The sequence below is a fragment of the Leptodactylus fuscus genome, chromosome 2 (genome assembly GCF_031893055.1).
Source record: "Leptodactylus fuscus isolate aLepFus1 chromosome 2, aLepFus1.hap2, whole genome shotgun sequence".
NCBI lineage: Eukaryota > Metazoa > Chordata > Amphibia > Anura > Leptodactylidae > Leptodactylus > Leptodactylus fuscus.
The window spans coordinates 277,712,013-277,728,060 of record NC_134266.1 but is presented as its reverse complement, the minus strand read 5'-3'; the positions used below and the strand labels follow the sequence as shown (position 1 = coordinate 277,728,060).

Genomic DNA, 16,048 nt, shown 5'->3' with positions numbered 1-16,048 from the left:
CCTGTGTGATACTGGATACTGAGCCGTGTATCTAATCCTATCCTGTGTGATACTGTATACTGAGCCGTGTATCTTATCCTCTCCTATGTGATACTGTATACTGAGCTGTGTATCTAATCCTATCCTGTGTGATACTGGATACTGAGCTGTGTATCTAATCCTATCCTGTGTGATACTGTATACTGAGCTGTGTATCTAATCCTATCATGTGTGATACACCCGCTCATCTACATATTGGCAGTGGTGTATATGGCGGGCGGTTGGCAGGACAGTGGGCTCTTCTTATCGTGGAGGTTCCTGCCGCTTGCTCTGTGTCCCGCTTGCTCCTGCCATCCCTCCCAGGAGAGCAGACACTTCAGGATACGGGCAGTAAATCCGTGGGAGGACATTTGTATCACAGCAATAACACATTGATGCCCGGGCACACAGCGATACCACTGCCATGCCCATCAGGTCTAATCATCATATAATGGGTGTCGCTGACAACTTCTCATATATTGCTCCGGTGTCACACATCACTGCTGGTTGTCAGGGAATAGAAAGAATGGGGAAACCCCGGCGGAGGATGGGCCATATCAGAAAAATGGGGAAGAGTAAAAACTGGCACACAGGGTACAATCAATTTATCCCAATATATGCAGAAGTATATAGAAGAGGCTGAGGGCGATACAATGTATATAATGGAGGCTGAGGGCGATACAATGTATATAGAGGAGGCTGAGGGCGATACAATGTATATAGAGGAGGCTGAGGGCGATACAATGTATATAGAGGAGGCTGAGGGCGATACAATGTATATAGAGGAGGCTGAGGGCGATACAATGTATATAGAGGAGGCTGAGGGCGATACAATGTATATAGAGGAGGCTGAGGGTGATACAATGTATATAGAGGAGGCTGAGAGCGATACAATGTATATAGAGGAGGCTGAGAGCGATACAATGTATATAGAGGAGGCTGAGGGCGATACAATGTATATAGAGGAGGCTGAGGGTGATACAATGTATATAGAGGAGGCTGAGAGCGATACAATGTATATAGAGGAGGCTGAGGGTAATACAATGTATATAGAGGAGGCTGAGAGCGATACAATGTATATAGAGGAGGCTGAGGGTAATACAATGTATATAGAGGAGGCTGAGAGTGATACAATGTATATAGAGGAGGCTGAGGGTGATACAATGTATATAGAGGAGGCTGAGGGTAATACAATGTATATAGAGGAGGCTGAGAGCGATACAATGTATATAGAGGAGGCTGAGGGCGATACAATGTATATAGAGGAGGCTGAGGGTAATACAATGTATATAGAGGAGGCTGACTAGACACATTGTAACAAAGCCTCAGCTATGAGAAGTGTGAGGTCAGGACGGGGTTCCTGACAATGGGAAAGACTGTAACAGGAACTTCCTAAACTACCGGGGCTCCGTTTATTAACTCTTCGCTATCTGGCGCTGCCCTGGGGCCCCTCTACCGGCGCCCGTCACATTATTCTGCCTGGTACATCCATATTCTGCAGATTTCCCTCCAATCTGAACTGTGACAAACTTCTGAAGCTGCAGGTGGAGCGCCCCTTTAAGGATCAGTGATGGCACCAGCTGCCGGTGTCTGGCCCGTGTTGGCGTATTGTCGGCCATGTTGCGGCTGGCATACACGGTGCTGCGTGCGGCTCGCTTGGTCCCCGTGGATGGGATGTTGCCGGGCAGGGAAAGCGATGTCGTGTGTTACCAGGCAACGGTGAAGCTGAGGACACGAAAATACTTAACCCTTCATGTGCTGCAGTAGAGATGGTGAAGCCCCGTCACAGCGGCGTAGAGCGAATGGGGGCAGAGGAGACCCCTGGGGGTGCGCGGTATCTATTTAGGACAGACGGCAGTATCTGATAAGTGAACTGCAAAGATAAATTGGGAAGGTGGAACAGCGGGGGGGGGGGGGGGGCAGCATGGGCACAGACTGGGGATTTAAAGGGGAACACTGGCCATCTGTGAGAGTGGCGGCCACCTGTAGACCCCCAGAGGCCTCGCCGCCTGCAGACTGATGCAACATGGGTGACTCAAGGCTACAGCAATATGGCGGCCATCATAACGTTACAAGGTGTCGTCCTCAGCCGCCCCGTATAAGTCCTCAAGTGCCAGATCCCTTCTTGTAGCGCGTCCTTGATGTCACCGCTGAGTCACATGACCCTGTGACGTGCGTCCATCATTACAACGCTCTCGCCTCTTCTATCAACCTTGAGCAAATACTGACAAGCCCTTGAGAATTAACCCCTTCTCTACCACTCACTGTACGCACCCATCATACACCAGAGATGATAAAAGTTAGTACATGCCCCCCCCCCCAACTGGGGTAGGACCACTGCCCCCTAGTGTGCAAGGACAACTGCACCCCGCACTACACCTGCACAGCATAGGGTTAACTCTGAAGGGCCCAAATTCTGGAATATTCTCTGCCACAGGTGGGATCACATAATCCTCTCACCCCCAAACAACCCCCTACCACTGTACCACACGTACACCCCACTGCACCCCTTACACTGCAGCCGCCTCCCTCACTGCTCTGTGCTATAGTTGCAGGTAGCGCAGTGGTTAGCCGCCATCTATAATGCATGCTGTACATTATATAGGAGGGGGAGGAAGTGCCGGGCCCTGAATAATTCATTACCACCGGCTGACGTGCTACATATATACAGACAAGAGGGTCAGCACCCCCTGATACACTGTTATGGGGGATCTGTAGATGACACTGTTATGGGGGATCTGTAGATGACACTGTTATGGGGGATCTGTAGATGACACTGTTATGGGGGATCTGTAGATGACACTGTTATGGGGGATCTGTAGATGACACTGTTATGGGGGATCTGTAGATGACACTGTTATGGGGGATCTGTAGATGACACTGTTATGGGGGATCTGTAGATGACACTGTTATGGGGGATCTGTAGATGACACTGTTATGGGGATCTGTAGATGACACTGTCATGGGGGATCTGTAGATGACACTGTCATGGGGGATCTGTAGATGACACTGTCATGGGGGATCTGTAGATGACACTGTTATGGGGGATCTGTAGATGACACTGTTATGGGGATCTGTAGATGACACTGTTATGGGGGATCTGTAGATGACACTGTTATGGGGGATCTGTAGATGACACTGTTATGGGGATCTGTAGATGACACTGTTATGGGGGGGTCTGTAGATGACACTGTTATGGGGGGGTCTGTAGATGACACTGTTATGGGGGGTCTGTAGATGACACTGTTATGGGGGATCTGTAGATGACACTGTTATGGGGGATCTGTAGATGACACTGTTATGGGGGATCTGTAGATGACACTGTTATGGGGGGTCTGTAGAGGACACTGCTATGGGGGATCTGTAGAGGACACTTATGGGGGATCTGTAGGTGACACTGTTATGGGGGATCTGTAGATGACACTGTTATGGGGATCTGTAGGTGACGCTGTTATGGGGGATCTGTAGGTGACACTGTTATGGGGGATCTGTAGGTGACGCTGTTATGGGGGATCTGTAGATGACGCTGTTATGGGGGATCTGTAGATGACACTGTTATGGGGGGTCTGTAGGTGACACTGTTATGGAGGGATCTGTAGGTGACACTGTTATGGGGGGGATCTGTAGGTGACACTGTTATGGGGGGGATCTGTAGAGGACACTGTTATGGGGGATCTGTAGATGACACTGTTATGGGGGATCTGTAGATGACACTGTTATGGGGGATCTGTAGATGACACTGTTATGGGGATCTGTAGATGACACTGTTATGGGGGATCTGTAGATGACACTGTTATGGGGGGATCTGTAGATGACACTGTTATTGGGGATCTGTAGATGACACTGTTATGGGGGATCTGTAGATGACACTGTTATGGGGGGGAATCTGTAGATGATGCTGTTATATCCAACTTTCCCATATAATTGAGATGAATAATCAACTTCAGCGCTATCTACGGATTCTCTTTTGCTATCAGATGGGGAGGGGGGAGAGCGGTGCTGGATTAGTTAGACATGTTACTTGACCAGTCAATCCAGTCTGATTGTGGGTGCGGAGGGGCTGGGAGTATAATGTGCTGACCTGGATATAGAAGTTCTGCCGGTTTATCAAGGGGAGGAGGCGCTGTATCTGATCCTATCCTGTGTGATACTGTATACTGAGCCGTGTATCTGATCCTATCCCGTGTGATACTGTATACTGAGCCGTGTATCTGATCCTGTCCCGTGTGATACTGTATACTGAGCCGTGTATCTAATCCTGTCCCGTGTGATACTGTATACTGAGCTGTGTATCTAATCCTATCCCGTGTGATATTGTATACTGAGCCGTGTATCTAATCCTATCCCGTGTGATACTGTATACTGAGCCGTGTATCTAATCCTATCCCGTGTGATACTGTATACTGAGCCGTGTATCTAATCCTATCCTGTGTGATACTGTATACTGAGCCGTGTATCTAATCCTATCCTGTGTGATACTGTATACTGAGCTGTGTATCTAATCCTATCCTGTGTGAGACTGTATACTGAGCTGTGTATCTAATCCTATCCTGTGTGATACTGTATACTGAGCTGTGTATCTAATCCTATCCCGTGTGATACTGTATACTGAGCCGTGTATCTAATCCTATCCTGTGTGATACTGTATACTGAGCCGTGTATCTGATCCTATCCCGTGTGATACTGTATACTGAGCCGTGTATCTGATCCTACCAAATATGACTGGGCTTGCTGTTACTTGTAGTGCCCCGGGCTCCGCCTCCCTATTCTTCGCACTGCTGTCGGTCTGATCTCTGGGATTCTCCTTCTCGCTGTCGTCATCCAGGGCGATGCAACCATAGAAACTGCCAGGAGAGCGCTCTGCACCCCCAACCTGCCTCCTCTGCAGGCGCACGCACCTTAAAGGGGACCCCCACATAATATACCAGATAATACCGCTCTATGGCTACATGTAGGTAGTCCTTGTTACTTTAGAGTTGGCTGCTTTGTCTTCTGAGGCGTCTTCACTCCACCTAAGGGCGATGATCTGTTCCTTCTCCATACTTTACATAGCAGCTTTGCTCTCCTAGGACATATCTATTATCAGCCGTTTGTGTATTGTACACCCATCTCCTGGAGCGTGTTGTGAACCTCAGGCGGCTGCGCGGTCTCTTGCACACGTGTGCGCTCTTTTGCTCTCCTCCATGCTTTACACCACATCTCCACTTGCTGACACTGGTTACATTGTATAACCCCAAGCTCACCCGGGGTCAGTATGAAGTCACTGTCCACAATGTCCTCACCCCAGGGGCTGCAGTGCCCCCGCTCCTGGGCCGCTCCGCACATGGCGCTCCCTCCCCGCTGGTCGCCGCTTCCACTTTACTGAGCAAACGAGCGATTTCAGCCTCATAATGTTGTGCAAGAAATCCCAACAGATGAGTAAACAGCGGAGCCTCGTGTGACGGCGGACGGCGCGGGATCTGGAGGCGGCAGAAGATTAAACATTTATACCTTCACATGTAAGAGATCTGGGAAGAGCCGCAGTAACCTCGCACCTCACGTCAGGGAAAATCCTGGGGTGTCATGTCCGTGCACAGGGTATGACCCACTGGAAATATGTTCAGCCCAAAGATGGCCACCAGAGGCCTATATGAGCAGCAGTAGTAGTCACTGACCAGATACTCCACCCATGCTGCACCAGGTACATTGCTGGGCTGGATGATACTTCATGGAGTAGATGGACGGGCTCTGAAGATGAGCACAAGGTGGCCACAACTAACTAGTCCACAGGTTCAACGCCACCTAGCCACAGGCCATCACTAGGAGCCCACCACTCATGTATGGAGACTCCTGGAGACAAGGAATCGGAGCCTACCACTGATGTATGGAGACTCCTGGAGACCAGGACTAGGAGCCCACCACTGATGTATGGAGACTCCTGGAGACCAGGACTAGGAGCCCACCACTGATGTATGGAGATTCCTGCTGATAAGGACTAGGAGCCCACCACTCATGTATGGAGATTCCTGGAGACCAGGACTAGGAGACAACCACTGATGTATGGAGACTCCTGGAGACCAGGACTAGGAGCCTACCACTGATGTATGGAGACCAGGACTAGGAGCCCACCACTGATGCATGGAGACTTCTGTAGACAAGGAATAGGAGCCCATCACTGATGTATGGAGACTCCTGTAGACAAGGACTAGGAGCCCATGACTGATGTATGGAGACTACTGGAGACCAGGACTAGGGGCTCACCACTGATGTATGGAGATTCCTGGAGACCAGGACTAGGAGCCCATCGCTGATGTATGGAGACTCCTAGAGACCAGGACTAGGAGCCCACCACTGATGTATGGAGACTCCTGGAGACAAGGACTAGGAGCATATGCTCATGTATGGAGACTCCTCGAGACCAGGACTAGGAACCCACCACTGATGTATGGAGATTCCTGGAGACAAGGACTAGGAGCCCACCACTGATGTATGGAGACTCCTGGAGACAAGGACTAGGAGCCCACCACTGATGTATGGAGACTCCTGGAGACAAGGACTAGGAGCATATGCTCATGTATGGAGACTCCTCGAGACCAGGACTAGGAGCCTACGCTCATGTATGGAGACCTCTGGAGATAAGGACTAGGAGCCCAAAGCTGAAGTATGGACCAATCCTAAAGACAAGCACTAGGAGACTTCTGCTGATGTATAGACCATTACTGAAGACAAGTGCTAGTATCCGACCATTTATGTATGGACCAATCCTGAATACAAGGGCTAAGCGCCCACTACTGATGTATGGACCACTCCAGAGTCCACCACTAGGAACCTACCACTTATTTATGGACCACTCCTGATGACAAGCACTTGGAGCCCACTGTTGATATATGGACTAGTAGTCCAAAATTCCAGAAGCCCATTTGCTTATATATTGACTACAGCTTAGAACAAAATCTAGGAGACCACCTCTAATCCATGCACCAGTCCCAGAGCTTGGTCCAAGTATTAGACCATGTATTAGTGGTGGACTACTTGGCTTTGCCCAAGGACTGATGAGTATATTAGTATATCAGTGGTAGACTTAGTCTAAGCTCTAGTAGTCCACTACTAGTATATGGTCTAGTCCTTAGGCCAAGCTCTACTAGTCCACCACTAATACATGGCCTAGTCCTTATACCAAGCTCTAATAGTCCACCACTGATACATGGTCCAGTCCTTATACCAAGCTATAGTAGTCCACCATTAATACATGGTCCAGTCCTTATACCAAGCTCTAGTAGTCCACCATTAATACATGGTGCAGTCCTTATACCAAGCTATAGTAGTCCACCATTAATACATGGTGCAGTCCTTATACCAAGCTATAGTAGTCCACCATTAATACATGGTGCAGTCCTTATACCAAGCTCTAGTAGTCCACCATTAATACATGGTGCAGTCCTTATACCAAGCTATAGTAGTCCACCATTAATACATGGTCCAGTCCTTATACCAAGCTATAGTAGGCCACCACTAATACATGGTCCAGTCCTTATACCAAGCTCTAGTAGTCCACCATTAATACATGGTCCAGTCCTTATACCAAGCTATAGTAGTCCACCATTAATACATGGTCCAGTCCTTATACCAAGCTCTAGTAGTCCACCACTGATACATGGTCCAGTCCTTATACCAAGCTCTAGTAGTCCACCACTGATACATGGTCCAGTCCTTATACCAAGCTCTAGTAGTCCACCACTGATACATGGTCCAGTCCTTATACCAAGCTATAGTAGTCCACCATTAATATATGGTCCAGTCCTTATACCAAGCTCTAGTAGTCCACCATTGATACATGGTCCAGTCCTTATACCAAGCTCTAGTAGTCCACCACTGATACATGGTCCAGTTCTTATACCAAGCTCTAGTAGTCCACCATTAATACATGGTGCAGTCCTTATACCAAGCTCTAGTAGTCCACCACTGATACATGGTCCAGTCCTTATACCAAGCTCTAGTAGTCCACCATTAATACATGGTGCAGTCCTTATACCAAGCTCTAGTAGTCCACCATTAATACATGGTCCAGTCCTTATACCAAGCTCTAGTAGTCCACCATTGATACATGGTCCAGTCCTTATACCAAGCTCTAGTAGTCCACCACTGATACATGGTCCAGTTCTTATACCAAGCTCTAGTAGTCCACCACTGATACATGGTCCAGTTCTTATACCAAGCTCTAGTAGTCCACCACTGATACATGGTCCAGTCCTTATACCAAGCTCTAGTAGTCCACCACTGATACATGGTCCAGTCCTTATACCAAGCTCTAGTAGTCCACCACTGATACATGGTCCAGTCCTTATACCAAGCTATAGTAGTCCACCATTAATACATGGTGCAGTCCTTATACCAAGCTCTAGTAGTCCACCATTAATACATGGTCCAGTCCTTATACCAAGCTCTAGTAGTCCACCATTAATACATGGTCCAGTCCTTATACCAAGCTCTAGTAGTCCACCACTGATACATGGTCCAGTCCTTATACCAACCTCTAGTAGTCCACCACTGATACATGGTCCAGTCCTAAGCCTAAGCCCCACTAGTACAACATGGTGCCACTCTTTAGGTCCACATTACACATTTGCCTCCTGGGCCTTCACTATCCAGCACAATCTCAGGGCGGTGGAAAAGTTATTGGAAAGTTTCACTTGTCACAAAGTTTCCTTCATTAGAAGTTACCGAACCAGTTTGTCTTTTGTTATCCGGGGTGGCCTATGCACACAGGAAACGCATTTAGCGTGCACGTTCTCCAAACATGGCAGGTGATGACTAAAACCGCAGTCACTGGAAAGCGAGCTGGCGAGCCGGGCTTAACTCCTTCCTGGGCCACCATTGCCACATGACACGTGGTCACACCAGAGAGTAAGAAGAACACAAGACCTGTAGATGAAAGATGCTAGTTCTACAATCTGAGGCAGCTCATTCTCCTGGTGGCTGAGGACACTGGACCTGATGAGTCTGCAGTGACATTTGGGGCCCTGGAGCCGGCAGCGTCTCCTCCTGACCGCCTCGTATGACTGCGCACATTGCCCTCGCACTAAATTGGTTTTATGTAATGGAGAATCAGCAGAGCTGAACTTGTCGTCACCCCGGACCTCACAGTGACCTGGAGCTAAGAGGCGCAGAGCAGATACAGTCATACAGCGGGGCCTTACAGCCACCTCCAGACACTGTGCACTCACAGCTGCCCCTCCATAGGGCATATGAGCCACACACGTCTGACTAACAGGGGGCGCCGCAGCTACCTAGAACTGTCTATGGCCAAGACCCAATGTCCTTCACATAGAGGATGAGTGAGAGGTGAGCGGAGACATCGCACGTCACGTCTACTTCATGTATAATGGATGTCAGCTCAACAAGAGCAGGATGAGCAGAGCTGAGTGTATGGGGGGAGTCAGACCCGGCTTGTATCAGTGTCCCTGGGGGTGTAGTGTATATAGCGTATGACACACAGAGTACACAGAGCATATGCCGAGCTGCACTGCCAGGTCGTGAGCAACCGGGTATAATAGTGGTGGCACAGCTGGTAGCATTTACACACCGCACACACCCACACGTCACAGATACACATCATACTGATACATAGATATATACACATCATACTGATATATACACACACATCATACTGATACACCCACACGTCACAGATACAAATCATACTGATACATAGATATATACACATCATACTGAGACATACACATATATACACACACACACACACACACACACACACACACATCATACTGATACACCCACACGTCACAGATACACATCATACTGATACATAGATATATACACATCATACTGAGACATACACATATATACACACACACACACACATCATACTGATACACCCACACGTCACAGATACACATCATACTGATACATACACATATGTACACATCATACTGATACATAGATATATACACATCATACTGATATATACACACACATCATACTGATATATACACACACACATCATACTGATACACACACACACACATCACAGATACAAATCATACTGATACATAGATATATACACATCATACTGAGACATACACATATATACACACACACACACACACACATCATACTGATACACACACACACACCATACTGATACATAGATATATACACACACATCATACTGATACACCCACACGTCACAGATACAAATCATACTGATACATAGATATATACACATCATACTGAGACATACACATATATACACACACACACACACACACACACACCATACTGATACACACACACACACCATACTGATACATAGATATATACACACACATCATACTGATACACCCACACGTCACAGATACAAATCATACTGATACATAGATATATATACACACACACACACACACATCATACTGATACACACATATATACACATCAATCTGATACATAGATATATACACATCATACTGATACATATATATATATATATATATATATATATATATATACATACACACACACATCATACTGATACATACCCAGATACACATTATACTAATACATACACATCATACTGATACACACACTGATATAAACATCATACTGATACATAAACATATATATATATATATATATATATATATATATACGCATCACATACTAATACATACAGATATACTCATCATACTGACTGAAACACATATATACATACTAATACATAAACATCATACTGATACACACATATATTCACCATACTAATACATGTAAACATACACTCATCACACATCATACCTAATACACACGCAGACATCACACAGGAGATTCTGCCAAGTCATGAGCAACCTGGTATAATAATAGTTATGGCACAGCTGGTGCCATCTCTATACCACACACTCTCACCCACACATTATACTGATACACAACATGATACATACCCTCCCCCACACACACTGCTGCCAAAAAGTAAACTAAACATACATCACACCTATACATTAATGATACAGTCAAATCCACTCATTATACTGATATATACACACACACATCATACTCATAAATACATACATATACTGATACATACACATATCATACTCAAATACATACATATACACATCTATATGTATATATATTATTGATACATAGATTCGTATACACACGGCACTGCTACGCACATGTATACACACATAGCCCTCTCCCAGGATGGCACACACCTATATACACCTGTCCTCACCGTATACTTCTTACCTCTCACACACACAGGTCTGTGCCAAAGATTCAGTCTTGTAAACTCTTGTAGACACAGACATAATGGAAGATTATTAGTGTCACCAGCAGAGGTAACAGGTGCTGCCGCCGCAATACTCTCCATGGCAGATGGATCTATTAGATACATTGTAGCCACCAGAATCTAGTCTGAGCAGATACATAGTAACAGCAGACGTCAGCCAGGGAGATAGAACGAGAAGAATGATGGAAATCTGACCCAACAGATACAAAGTAACAACAGACATAGCCACTGATACAATGTAACAAGAAGAGGGAGACACACCATACATTGTACCGACAAGGATACACGCCATACATTGTACCGACAAGGATACACACCATACATTGTAACAAGAGAGATGTACACTATACAATGTAACAAGAGACTTGCCCACTGATACAACGTGACAAGTCCCATGAAGTGATACACTGCACCTGCTGGAATCTTACCCTGACCCTCCATAAAACCTAACAATGGGGACCAGGATGCACAGTGTGATCAGGGACTAGACACAGTAGAAGTCATAGCCATACATAGAGATACCTTGTACCTGCTGCTCGGCAGTCTCACCTTGATCTTGTGCAGCGCCCTCTCCTCCTCCAGGATCTGCACCCACACAGTCATCCCGGACTTGTTATAGGTCAGGGTCCATCCAGCCTCGGACAGACACTCCGACCTGAAGTTCTGAAAGTCCCGGTCATCTGGGATCTGGACGCTGTCCCTGGACATGGTGCTGGACGATGGCGGCGGCGGCGGCGGCTACTCAGAGTACTGGCAGGTCTGGAGCAGAGCTCAGGCTGCACATCCATATGGCGGCAGCCCTGGCAGCCTGGGGGCAGCAGGGGATCTGGGGGATCTGGTTCTTCTGGAGCAGCAGGTGCAGCAGCAGGACCCGCGGGCTTGGCACAGTCACCGGCTGCAGATCCCCTGGAGAATGGCGGGTGATGCTGAGCAGCCTGGGAGGCAGAATATAAGGCTACACTGCTATGTACACACACGGTGCCCCCTCCCACACAATGCACACACCCCCCCGTCACATCTGGCGCCCTCTGGGTCCTACTGCCTGCTGCTCTCCTCTACAGCACAGGGCCAGAGATCTGGGCAGCGGAGCTTACACTTCATCGGCCAGAAGATAATATAGCCATCCATTAGATCAGGTGTCATACACACAGCTGCACGTCTCTTCTGTTCACTGACAGCAAGCAGGCATCCTGACAACAGGGAGGAGCTAATACATAACATCCATTAGGCAGGTGTACAACGGGTTAAGGTGTCTCCCCGCCCCCCCCTCCTCGAGGACGTGTCCACCGATCATTTGTGATTACAATGGCGCATGTCCTTACTAAATCCTGCACCGAACCACCGAGATAAGATCATTCATCTGCATCCAGGAAAGCTGGGTGATAACATGGCCGCCAGTCCCTTGTAACCAAACAACACATTCTGCTCCCTGATGACCAAGTGGGTAAGAGCTCAGATCCTGAGTGACCAAGTGTCCAGGTTCTGTAACTAGAAAGTGTGTGATCACCAGTGACATAGTGGGTAAGAGCTCAGGTCCTGGGTGTAATCACCAGTGACATAGTGGGTAAGAGCCCAGGTCTTGGGTGTAATCACCAGTGACATAGTGGGTAAGAGCTCAGGTCTTGGGTGTAATCACCAGTGACATAGTGGGTAAGAGCTCAGGTCTTGGGTGTGATCACCAGTGACATAGTGGGTAAGAGCTCAGGTCCTGGGTGTAATCACCAGTGATATAGTGGGTAAGAGCTCAGGTCCTTGGTGTAATCACCAGTGACAGTGGGTAACAGCTCAGGTCCTGGGTGTAATCACCAGTGACATAGTGGGTAAGAGCTCAGGTCCTGGGTGTAATCACCAGTGACATAGTGGGTAAGAGCTCAGGTCCTTGGTGTAATCACCAGTGACATAGTGGGTAAGAGCTCAGGTCCTGGGTGTAATCACCAGTGACATAGTGGGTAAGAGCTCAGGTCCTGGGTGTAATCACCAGTGATATAGTGGGTAAGAGCTCAGGTCCTTGGTGTAATCACCAGTGACAGTGGGTAAGAGCTCAGGTCCTGGGTGTAATCACCAGTGACATAGTGGGTAAGAGCTCAGGTCCTGGGTGTAATCACCAGTGACATAGTGGGTAAGAGCTCAGGTCCTTGGTGTAATCACCAGTGACATAGGGGGTAAGAGCTCAGGCCCTGGGTGTAATCACCAGTGACAGTGGGTAAGAGCTCAGGTCCTGGGTGTAATCACCAGTGACATAGTGGGTAAGAGCTCAGGTCCTGGGTGTAATCACCAGTGACATAGTGGGTAAGAGCTCAGGTCCTGGGTGTAATCACCAGTGACATAGTGGGTAAGAGCTCAGGTCCTGGGTGTAATCACCAGTGACATAGTGGGTAAGAGCTCAGGTCCTTGGTGTAATCACCAGTGACATAGTGGGTAAGAGCCCAGGTCCTTGGTGTAATCACCAGTGACATAGTGGGTAAGAGCTCAGGTCCTGGGTGTAATCACCAGTGACATAGTGGGTAAGAGCTCAGGTCCTGGGTGTAATCACCAGTGACATAGTGGGTAAGAGCTCAGGTCCTGGGTGTAATCACCAGTGACATAGTGGGTAAGAGCTCAGGTCCTGGGTGTAATCACCAGTGACATAGTGGGTAAGAGCTCAGGTCCTGGGTGTAATCACCAGTGACATAGTGGGTAAGAGCTCAGGTCCTTGGTGTAATCACCAGTGACATAGTGGGTAAGAGCTCAGGTCCTGGGTGTAATCACCAGTGACAGTGGGTAAGAGCTCAGGTCCTTGGTGTAATCACCAGTGACATAGTGGGTAAGAGCTCAGGTCCTGGGTGTAATCACCAGTGACAGTGGGTAAGAGCTCAGGTCCTGGGTGTAATCACCAGTGACATAGGGGGTAAGAGCTCAGGCCCTGGGTGTAATCACCAGTGACAGTGGGTAAGAGCTCAGGTCCTGAGTGTAATCACCAGTGACATAGTGGGTAAGAGCTCAGGTCCTGGGTGTAATCACCAGTGACATAGTGGGTAAGAGCTCAGGTCCTTGGTGTAATCACCAGCGACATAGTGGGTAAGAGCTCAGGTCCTGGGTGTAATCACCAGTGACATAGTGGGTAAGAGCTCAGGTCCTGGGTGTAATCACCGGTGACATAGTGGGTAAGAGCTCAGGTCCTGGGTGTAATCACCAGTGACAGTGGGTAAGAGCTCAGGTCCTGGGTGTAATCACCAGTGACATAGGGGGTAAGAGCTCAGGCCCTGGGTGTAATCACCAGTGACAGTGGGTAAGAGCTCAGGTCCTGGGTGTAATCACCAGTGACATAGTGGGTAAGAGCTCAGGTCCTGGGTGTAATCACTAGTGACATAGTGGGTAAGAGCTCAGGTCCTTTGTGTAATCACCAGTGACATAGTGGGTAAGAGCTCAGGTCCTGGGTGTAATCACCAGTGACATAGTGGATAAGAGCTCAGGTCCTGGGTGTAATCACCAGTGACATAGTGGGTAAGAGCCCAGGTCCTTGGTGTAATCACCAGTGACATAGTGGGTAAGAGCCCAGGTCCTGGGTGTAATCACCAGTGACATAGTGGGTAAGAGCCCAGGTCCTTGGTGTAATCACCAGTGACATAGTGGGTAAGAGCTCAGGTCCTGGGTGTAATCACCAGTGACAGTGGGTAAGAGCTCAGGTCCTGGGTGTAATCACCAGTGACATAGGGGGTAAGAGCTCAGGCCCTGGGTGTAATCACCAGTGACAGTGGGTAAGAGCTCAGGTCCTGAGTGTAATCACCAGTGACATAGTGGGTAAGAGTTCAGGTCCTGGGTGTAATCACCAGTGACATAGTGGGTAAGAGCTCAGGTCCTTGGTGTAATCACCAGTGACATAGTGGGTAAGATCTCAGGTCCTGGGTGTAATCACCAGTGACAGTGGGTAAGAGCTCAGGTCCTTGGTGTAATCACCAGTGACATAGTGGGTAAGAGCTCAGGTCCTGGGTGTAATCACCAGTGACAGTGGGTAAGAGCTCAGGTCCTGGGTGTAATCACCAGTGACATAGGGGGTAAGAGCTCAGGCCCTGGGTGTAATCACCAGTGACAGTGGGTAAGAGCTCAGGTCCTGGGTGTAATCACCAGTGACATAGTGGGTAAGAGCTCAGGTCCTGGGTGTAATCACCAGTGACATAGTGGGTAAGAGCTCAGGTCCTTGGTGTAATCACCAGCGACATAGTGGGTAAGAGCTCAGGTCCTGGGTGTAATCACCAGTGACATAGTGGGTAAGAGCTCAGGTCCTGGGTGTAATCACCAGTGACATAGTGGGTAAGAGCTCAGGTCCTGGGTGTAATCACCAGTGACAGTGGGTAAGAGCTCAGGTCCTGGGTGTAATCACCAGTGACATAGGGGGTAAGAGCTCAGGCCCTGGGTGTAATCACCAGTGACAGTGGGTAAGAGCTCAGGTCCTGGGTGTAATCACCAGTGACATAGTGGGTAAGAGCTCAGGTCCTGGGTGTAATCACTAGTGACATAGTGGGTAAGAGCTCAGGTCCTTGGTGTAATCACCAGTGACATAGTGGGTAAGAGCTCAGGTCCTGGGTGTAATCACCAGTGACATAGTGGATAAGAGCTCAGGTCCTGGGTGTAATCACCAGTGACATAGTGGGTAAGAGCCCAGGTCCTTGGTGTAATCACCAGTGACATAGTGGGTAAGAGCCCAGGTCCTGGGTGTAATCACCAGTGACATAGTGGGTAAGAGCCCAGGTCCTTGGTGTAATCACCAGT

At 48.2% G+C, this 16,048-nt stretch overlaps 1 protein-coding gene across 1 annotated transcript in view; it reads right to left on the bottom strand.

Annotated features, from left to right (window-relative positions):
- Window positions 1–12,217, bottom strand: part of STARD10 (StAR related lipid transfer domain containing 10) — a 29,748-nt gene extending 17,531 nt beyond the window's left edge. The window contains exon 1 of the mRNA XM_075266327.1: window positions 11,849–12,217. Within this exon, the coding sequence (XP_075122428.1) occupies window positions 11,849–12,007 (159 nt within the window). The 5' untranslated portion in view covers window positions 12,008–12,217. The remainder of the gene's footprint in view (window positions 1–11,848) is intronic.
- Window positions 12,218–16,048: the final 3,831 nt, after the last annotated feature.